General features: G+C 42.5%; 1 protein-coding gene across 1 annotated transcript in view; it reads left to right on the plus strand.

Annotated features, from left to right (window-relative positions):
* Positions 1-9913, plus strand: part of SERINC5 (serine incorporator 5) — a gene marked incomplete at its 3' end in the record, with an annotated part of 17276 nt that overhangs the window by 3035 nt on the left and 4328 nt on the right. The window contains exons 2-6 of the mRNA XM_010018351.1: positions 4037-4215; positions 4509-4591; positions 6741-6834; positions 8434-8645; positions 9445-9540. Coding sequence (XP_010016653.1) covers positions 4037-4215; positions 4509-4591; positions 6741-6834; positions 8434-8645; positions 9445-9540 — 664 coding nt within the window. The remainder of the gene's footprint in view (positions 1-4036; positions 4216-4508; positions 4592-6740; positions 6835-8433; positions 8646-9444; positions 9541-9913) is intronic.

Consider the following 9913-nt stretch of genomic DNA (forward strand, 5'->3'; position numbering starts at 1 on the left):
CGGGTAGTTTTGACCAGGAAACTATTTTGAATAGTGGCGTGTAGAATAGATTTCAGAGGAGCAAGGTTGCGTATCAAGCCAAATGATGGGGTAGAGCATCAATCAAGACACGAGAGCCTCAGTGATGCAGGCACAAAAGACCAATATGTAGTTACACAAAATGGTTTAGAGACTTGATTCTATTCCAAAATGAAGCAAAGCAGCATCCAACTTGAAGTGCTTCTATGCCTATATCCATATATAATTTATCTTTTTTCACTAATTCTGTTTTTCTGAAAAACAGATACAGCTTTACTCACAAATACTCTGTTGAAGCAAATCCTTCCATGTGACAGGATTCGAAAGGGTAATTGAGAGAAGAAAAGGAAGAGAATTATTTTGGTCTATTGAAGTAGTGTACTGAGTTTTTTTTAAATTAATTTTTTAATGCTAAAACTGTTTCAAAACTAGCGGTTTATGCTGAAAATATCCAGGTCCTACTTAAACAATGAAAGGAAAACTAAGAAAGATGTTTTCAGGAAAACAAAAACTAGTAACAACCAGTTCAGTTTTGTCAAAGCATTTCAGTTCTAGATGGCTTCATGTTCTGGCAGAGCATGATTTCAGGCTGGTTTCCCTAGCCAGGTTTGTATCTTGGCCCTTAACTGCATTACAATATGCTGAAATCCAAATTTGGTACCAAAAATGGGGTTTTTAAATGCAGATGCCCATTGCCTGTTTCTGATGAGAATTTAGGCATAGATGCAAGATGGCATGTGTTTTATTCCAGTCGCTTTCTGTTTCTCTATTCCATTTCTCAGCTGCTCAAGTGAGGCAGTTTTACCTGTGTTTTCGCCCTTGTCTTCCCACCTACACAGATTTTCTTTCATGCTTCCCCTATTTCTATAAGAGTTCATCTGCCACATTCTCCCTCTGTTGGATGAGGACATCCAGACAAAAGCAGTCTCATGCTGGCTCTTCAGGCCCATTTCTACACACTTCTTCCTTCCCATTCCCTCTCTGATGCCATTTCCTGCGCTCCTGCAGTCACGCTTTTGGGTGCAGGCAGACCCAAGCTCAGAAGTGACTAAGCCTCAGCCTGGACATTTTGCTGCTGTGTTGGCTTGATTATTGCACTGCATTTATTTTGGGTGGCAGTAGCTCGCAGTGAGGGGAAAGCAAGTTCAGGGCTGTCTGCCCCTGTTTCTGTAGATGTTGCCGTTGCCTCAAAGGGTTTCACTGCACTGGGAAAATTGCCCACTTTGCTTTGATAACATCACTGCTTGTGCAGCAAATGAGGCATTTACGTTATCTGAGCGGATACTGAGTTTCTGAAGCAAGAATGCTTTGTCCCCTACTCAGACGCCAAAAAATTTAGCTTATGTTGCTTTAAACCTTTAAAGGTTTAAAGTAAATATTTCACTATATCAGACTTGGCAAATAGTTAATCCATGATTTAACAGCTGGCAAAACTACCCAGCAAATGGAAAGCCTGGTGAATCACATAGGCTGGGCAGGCTGTTAAGCAGCTGAACGCATTTCAGAGAAAAAGAACCTAACAAAAACCAAGGAAAAAACCCTCCCCAAAACCTAGTCTTTTTTAACTTTTAGTGAAAAAGTCACATAAGCCTTGATAAATTGTTCCCAGCAGTTGATCATCCTTTCACGAAAACATGCCCTTTTCATTACATCAGCCCTTTTGTCCCCAGCATTGTGTTCGTGTTTATTATATGCTGGGGTCCCCAAGAGTTTGGTTTTATTCTTGTTCTGTTCCTTCAGGATCATGGGTCTCCAAAAAGGGTGTTCAATCTCATAGGACCGTTCCTGTGGCCATCACTTATTACTGCATAGTGTTGTGCATACTACATGATGGCTAAGGTCTTTGTTGCTTCTGTAGGCACAAACTGATTTATTGTTCTTGTGAATCCATCCATTTTCTCTCAGCCAGTTCTGTAAAGAAATTACTACTAAATGGAGAAAAGAACATACAAGGTCAAAAACCCATCTGTAGAAACATACGCAATTAAAGAAGATGCCCTTTTACAGTTACACAAAGATCTGGGTTTAATTCAGTCCATTAATCAGGTGCCAGGGTATTTTTTTGTTTTGTTCTGTAAGTGTCAAGCAAAATGCTGCTTGGTTACCAAGTACAGATCTTGCAGAAATCTGTCTCCTTGGTCATCTGTATCAAAAAAATCCCCAGTTTTCTCAGAAATATTGATGGTTCAATACTATACATTTTTGTAATCTCTGCTGACTAATGGTTATTATAAGCAAAAGAACTGGAAAGCATTAATTGATAGGCCAGTTGCTTTCCCGGGCATTGTTGTGGCCTCTTGGCTTGTCCTGGCTTCACTGTGGCATTGATAGGTTTCTTAATTATTCCAGTCAATCCATTTGCTTGTTTTGAATGCTGGCATGTTTGCCCAGTCCCATACTTTAAAGCCTTTCAAGACCTGGGAAAAGCATTGCTGCTGCTCCAGGCAGTTTCTCAGCATCTCTCTAAAAACTCTTGGATGCAAGTTAGCCACAACTCCTTGTTTAGTGTCCAGCTTCTCACACAGTGGCTGCTCACCTCTGAGTTACTCCTGAAAGAGCATTCTCAGAGTGGCCAAGCTTGAATCCGTTCTTGTAACACCATGCAGCTGCTTTGAGACCTGCTTTTCATCTCCTTGGCTGCTTCTAGCCCATCTAGGATCAGCTCAGTACTGTAGTTGTGTTTGCTACTCTTAGCACAGCAACCTAACATTGCTGTGAGCTGCTAAACTATTTGCTCTTTTTGGGAAGCTGCTAGGAGGTTGTTGAGCTCCTGACTGGTTTGGGTTGCTGGCGTGTCAGGGGAAGTTGCATACCCTGCTGACAGAAGCAGGCTTTCAGAGCCCAGTGGCTGGAAGCCTGCAGTTTACGTGTTTACCCCTTGTTTCCTGCATCTCGGATGGCTTTCTACACAGCTGCGAACACTGCCTGGTCACTTGCTCTTGAGTCCTGTGTTCTTTCCTGTCCTCGTTTTGTGTGCTGACCTGCCAGGTGAAGGAAGGAGTGTCTGCTATCTTTGCTAATTTCTTGGAAATATTCAAGGCAAAATCTGGCCTGCCTGAATGCTTTCTGAAGTCTGATTCCCATCTCCCCTGCCCAAGTTACTTATTTCTGCATGTTGTGTCCGGGCAGACATGTCTTCTCTCTCCTCCAGTCAGAAGTGCAGTCAGCTTCAGGGGGTTTGGTGTGCTGTTCAACTGGTCTCACCAGCCTCAGCTGAGATCTGTGAGCATGCAGAGAACCTTCTTATTTGAAACCCAGCAGTGGTTTTCTAATTAAATGCCTGCATTTTTGCACAGCTCAGTGGCTCGCTGGCTGTGAGGGGGGTGTCTGCATGGAAGCACCGCACAGGACTGGGTCCCTGCCACACAGACCTGATTTTTTGGGCACCCAGTATCATGTCTGCCTGGTGAAACTGAAGCCAAAAGGTGCAGCTGTTTGCTTTCCCCTCATAGCAAGAGCAGGGCCTTGAAGGCAAATATTTAATGAGTCAACAGAAAGGTGGAATTTTCCTGCCTTTCTGTTAATTTAAAACAAAATGAGAGCAGCTGGCGTAACTCCCTTTCGGAGGCTGTGATGGAGAGGAAGGGGTTGTTGCCCCTGTGCTGCTTGGGTGTGCTTCAGTCTACATTTCCATGGAGGGCAGCATGAGCCAGAGCTCCCTGCCCTGCAGCCCCATGCATGCCCCTCCTTGATTACTGAAGCAATCAAAGTCTTCTGCTGTGAACCATGGGAAGGTGGGAGAGGGTCTCTGGGGTGAGGGCAGTAAAGGAAAGAGAGATGGATTTGTACCCCCAAAGCATGTGGAGGGAGTTGAGACTGAAGGCTCTGGAAGACTCCTGTCCTTTGTGGTTTACATTTCTGTATGTCTCTTGAACCCTTAAATCCAGGCAGAGGGATATCAAGAAAGAGAGATACTAAACGAGGCCATTGAAAAGTCGGTGGCGAACAGATGTAGACATGAATGGTTACAAGGAGGCCTGTGTCCTATCTAATGGCTTGTAACGTGTGTCCTTTTCAGATTCCCTTCTACAAGCAGATGTGCAAGAGTATTCAGGCGGGTGAGATGTGTGAGAAGTTGGTGGGATACTCTGCGGTGTACAAAGTCTGTTTTGGAATGGCCTGTTTCTTCTTTTTATTCTTCTTGTTCACCATCAAAATTAACAGCAGCAAAAGCTGCCGAGCATACATTCATAATGGGTGAGTATTTGACTGCTTCATTTCCACCTCTCTTTACTGGTTTGTGCTGCCCGCTTTCTGGCTGGATGTAGTACTAAGCGAAAAAAACCCAAACCAAACCAAAAGTTGATTTTACTGCTTTTGTCAGAAATAATGCAGTCAAGTGAAAACTAACTAAAGTGGCAATCAGTCATCAAAGGTGGTTTTCTTGTTGGGCTTTAAATAGGTATTTCTCATGGTACTTGACTTGAAGACCTCTAATGCCTATTGTAACCAGATAGTTGGTTTTTTTTCCCCCTTCTCCTCTCATCTAGATTCTGGCTGATTAAACTTATACTTCTGGCAGCAATGTGCTCAGGAGCCTTCTTCATTCCTGATCAGGACACTTTCCTCAATGGTACGTCCTTCTCGTTTTGTAATTCTGCTTCATTCTGTACTACCTTGTGAGTGGCTATAAGGCCTAAAGGTCTGATCAACTTGAATATTGCAATGTTTCTTCAAGTAAAGTTTGAGGGGAACTCTCTGTCTACAGAGTACATGGTCTTCTCAAGAAAATGCACTAAAGAGCATGGTTTTTTCTGACCAAGAGCGGGGCCACTAGGTAAAAACACCATGGTGGTGGTGTCTTCCAGGTTGTTTAAGAGGCAGGGAGCTGTAATGGTGCACAAGAAATGGTTCTCTCAAGAGCGTAGAGCCACATGTTAGTTTGGCTTGCGCAGGTTGCTCTGCTGTAGCGCAGCAGACAGGTTCATGCTGCGCTGTGAAGAGGTGCCAGCAGTCAAGGGAGCACAGTGCTTTTCCTGGAACTTGTGTTTGCTGCTGGAAACCTGCAATGCTGCAAAAGAATTGAGGTGTTGTTAGCTTTCAGGCTGGTGATGTAAATGCATGAAGGTAAAATTAGACTTTTTGGGGTGTTTTGTGGGAGCTCTGCTGAGGATACTGTGCATTGAAGCATTTCCAGTTTTGGAAGGCACCCTGACACCGTACAGGCATGCTGGTACTGGCCCAATGCTTAAATGCCAGTTCTGGTGGGACAGCTTCTCACAGGCTTCTTGTGGCCTAGAAGCAAAAATAATACTGTGATTCCAAGATGAGTTTATGCTCTTCATTTGCCAGGTACTCGTAAGCCCTGAAGTTGTTGAGTCGGGGCAGGTGGAAAGGGATAGGGTCAGTATTTCAAAGTGTGCATGCTGCCTGTTCTTGCTAAGGGTTGCGTGGTTACCTGTGTGTGTGGTTACCTGGTGTTTCAACACCAATCTTGTCTAGCCAGGGTGTTTAAAAGGGGAAGAGGAAGGAGTAACACAGGGGAAGAGAATACAGTGGGCAGACATATTATGTGGACAGTGCTCTGAGAAACTGAGGTAAAAACTGCTTCACATAAACCACTGCTAGGTGTAATTCAGCTTCTTGCTCTTACTAGCTGTTTGTTCGGTCCTGGTTCAGTTAGATGCCCCAGAAGTCCTTATCCCTGTTCCTGTCATCTATGAAGTCATGGGATGGCGTATGTTTTTGTCCTTAGTATCTAATCACTGTTTGGATTAGAAAGATGAACTTGTGCAATGCATTGTACTCATAAGCAAGCGAGACTGCTTACCATCTTTGCAAGTGACCCTTTTCATGGTGAAAAGTCTGCAAGAACTGAGGTGTCTGGGGAAAAGGGAAAGCAGAACTTTGTGTTGATTAGAATGCTGTTTCTCAAAGGCAGTCTAACCCAGTGTGGAGATACAGCATAACAAGCTTTCTTCCCCAAATTACCTCTTGACTTCTCTCCCTGAAGCTACACATCCAACTAAACAGTCAGCACCTGAATGTGAGTTTTACAGATGCCATCTGAAATCAGCTGCATACCTGGAGTCATGTACAGGCTATGCACTGCACAGCAGCACAAGCTGTTTAAGCAGCTAAACATTTAAATAGGTATCTGTATTTTCTCAGAGACTTCTGATGTTGTACATAAGAAATCTGTTGTCTGAAGTATCCAAACAGCTACCTGAACACAGTATATGTAGGTCAATGGTTAAGTAGTCAAATAACCTGTCTTAAAACGAGTCAGTGAATACCAAGTGTTCCTGTCTCTTTGGGAGTGGCTCGGGACAGCATTTGTAAATAGATAAGCTCCACCTTTGTTTTTCTGTGGTACTGGATGGGAAGAAATTGCCTTTTATAGTATTGGGTTCCAGTACCTTGCAATTTCAGGGTTTAGGTTCCTGTGAAATGCCTTCATGCCACCAGTCGCAAATAAAGGTTTCAGTATTTTCTGTCTGAATATAGTAACTCATGGTCTCCACAAAAATTCTCTAGGTTATGGAAACTCAATAAATGTCCTAAGAGGCTTATTTTGAAAGTGGAGCACATTGCAAGCTGAATTCATGAGGGAGCTAATCTTCAGCTAGCTGAGTTGGCTTTTCAGCTGAAATCTCCTGCTGCATCTGTGGGCTTGAGATATTCAAACAGCATTCACGGCTTCACTGCATAGACAGTAATCCCATTTTATCTCAAGGGAAAGGCGACTGCAGTTTGACCTATTTTCTGCCTTTGCTTTGCAGCCTGGCGCTACGTAGGAGCAACAGGAGGTTTCCTTTTCATTGCCATTCAGCTCATCCTGCTCGTTGAGTTCACACACAAATGGAATAAAAATTGGTATGTGTTGGGCAAGTAGTTATTTGCATAACATTCTAGTGGACTCCTGAACATTACATTGCTCCTAACAAGGAATTTAAAAATAGCACGGATGTAATTTTTGAAAGCAGACCCTTTCATTTCAATGTTTAGAGCTGTTCACCTTTGCTTCATCCACTTTCTCCTTCCCCAGATGTTTCCTCTTTATTCACTTCTACTCTGCTGATCTATTCTTAAATTGAATTGTTCAGCTTCCAGTAATCAGTAGCATGTTAGGATGTAAAAGCCTTGAACTTGTTTTATATTTTATATGAAAACATATCTGCTAAGAAACAGTGGTGCAAGAGGATAAAACTGGATTTGCAAAATGTAACAGTGAAACTGTGTACAGTGATATAAACTGGTAAATCCTGCTTTTTCTGTTTCATCTTAATGCACATCAATTTTTTTTGTTGTTTCTTGACATGAGAACTTCTACTTTCTCTTCAACTTTTTTCATCTATATATGCAAGATTCCATTATCAACCCACGTATACCCCATTTTGGTATTGACTTCATCTCTGGTTCAGGCATATTTGCTATTACCTTCCTAGCTCTTAGACTCTCATAAATTTAAAATATTTAAATTGTCCTCCCACATATATGCAAGAACTCCTGCCTCCACCTCCATCCTTTCTGTTTCTCATTTCTTCCTCTCCAAACCTTTGCAGTCCTTTCTTGTTCCAGTTAGCATACTGACATCAAAGAAAGAGTTTTAGCAAACCTTTGTCTTTGTTAGATACCTGTTTTCAAGGAGGAAGAGGTGAGAACTCCTTATATCACACATATTTTGACTGCTAATTACTGTAGCTGCTTTTCTTTTCTAGAAGCAGCATTTAACTTTAGCACTCTCTCCAGTAGATACTCTCTTAAAAATAAGGCATGTTTGCACAAAATAAAACAACAATAAGCAAAAAAACCCAAAAAAACCCCACCACCAAACCCTTCCATGCACCAAAAAGCCCTTTGTGCCAAACCAACTTTTTTTAGTTGCTACTCCTAAAAAATCAGTGATCTTTGCAAGAGGTGCTTGGAAGGTGAAGAGAAGAATACAAAATGAACCATGCTTTAGTTGAGGGAGATTGATGAGATAGGTAGACTCAAATAGAGATGAGGCTTTTTGAACGAAGGGGTGGTAAAACTGTCGAGGTGGTGCAAGGGGCAGAAGAGAGGCTGTGCCAGACAACATGCCTTTGCTGTCCTTGTGTGAAGAGCAGCATTTGCTAGCTGAACCTGCGGCAGTCTTGAGTTCCCACTGAGGAAATCCCTGAAGTATGAAGTGGAGATGTGCTGATGGGTTGATCCCAGAGACTGGAAGTTCTAGGAGTCATGCTGGGCTATAATTACAGAAACAGCTGGCCATGGTAATACAGAAGATAAACACTAATGCTAAGGAATGTTTACATCTGTTTCATGGGAGGAACTTTGCAAGGGCCTGTGCTGGTGTAGTGACCTACACATTTCAGGAAAGTAAGCAATGTCTTTTGTGTTAGAAGATGTGAACAATTCGGCTATTTCGAATTTAATTTTTTTGGGAAGGGAAGACAAAGATAAGGTGCTTGCCTCTCTCTCTCTCCGCAGGACTGCAGGTGCAAAGCACAAGCAGATGTGGAATGGTTTGCTTGCTCTGGTCACTCTTACGTTGTACTCCGTTGCTGTGGCAGCCCTGGTTCTCATGGCTCTTTTCTACACACACTCAGAGGGCTGCATGTACAACAAAGTCCTGATCGGTGTTCACGGTGGCCTGTGCCTCTTTGTGTCACTGGTGGCCATATCGCCCTGTGTCCAGAATCGTGAGTCCACTGATCTGTTTCTCCTCTTGGGTTTCTGGTGCTGCCACAGGTGTGTGCCTGGAGGCATGAGCCATGTCCAGGTAGAAAGTCTCAAGATAGTTCAGAGGTGGTGCTGCTCTTGCCCCTGTCCTTTATCTGCACCATGAAGTGCTGTTGCTGGTCATCAGCTCAACTGCTAAAACCACAGAAGTGTGACCCATTTTGGGTGTGCCATCAGGCAGTCATACTGTGAAGAAACCTCGAGTGCTGGTAATGTGTTGTGAAGCTTATACAACTCTTGCAGTGACAGCAGTTGGGCAATAGCTGTCAAACTCATTCACCATTTACTTTTGACTGCTTGTGATTTACCATCTGTAAAGTTTGGGCCTGGAGGAGTTGACAGCAGTATTTTATGTTTCAGTATATTTTATGTGTGCTATTATCTTGCATATACTGGACTTGGAAATAGTAATTTGAGTTACTCCAACACAAAATTTACAGGCAAATAAAACTGTCATGGCAGCATGTCAATAGCTTTTGGAAAGCTGGTGGTTTTGGTGAAAATAGAGGGGTGATTCACTACATACGGAGAATCTTTAATGCCTTTCTAAACCAGCCATCAAAACTAAAGGACACTCTTTTTTACATGCCAGTGGAAGTGTATCTAAACTGGCTTAGGAACATATGAACTGCTTTAAGTAAAACACGAAAGATACACTTCTGAAAGATACTGGTGTGCTGTTCTTTAAAGGATATGGATTTCTTTTTCAGTTTGTTAAATTTTCTGCAAAAATAACTTATTTTCCTCTTTCTTTTAAAGGCCAGCCCCATTCTGGTTTGCTGCAGTCAGGAGTTATCAGCTGCTACGTCATGTACCTCACTTTCTCAGCACTGTCCAGCAAGCCACCAGAAACTAGTAAGTTATTGAATGCTTTATGTAAATTTTTAGACATGTATTAAAAGCTAGAATTTAGCAAACATGAATTAAAAAAATTAGGGATATAGAAGTGTTGGTTTTGGTCTATCTGGTCTATGCAGAAGAAATTGCAAACACTAAAAATAAATCTATGCATCAGAGAAACCATGCAACTGGAACTCTCTGTGTACCTGTTTCCTACCATCAAATTTCCTTGAGTCTTGTAGCCTGTTCCTTGTGTGGCAAGTGCATGTTCTCATACAACATCTAATATGTTTGGTCTCATCATGGGAAAGGAGTTGGAAGAAATGGCTCTTAGATGCCTCTGGAAGAAACTGTGTGTGATCGGTTCCATCCAAAACTTTACTAGGTT

The sequence above is a fragment of the Nestor notabilis genome, unplaced genomic scaffold (genome assembly GCF_000696875.1).
Source record: "Nestor notabilis isolate BGI_N333 unplaced genomic scaffold, ASM69687v1 scaffold27177, whole genome shotgun sequence".
NCBI classification, from domain to species: domain Eukaryota; kingdom Metazoa; phylum Chordata; class Aves; order Psittaciformes; family Psittacidae; genus Nestor; species Nestor notabilis.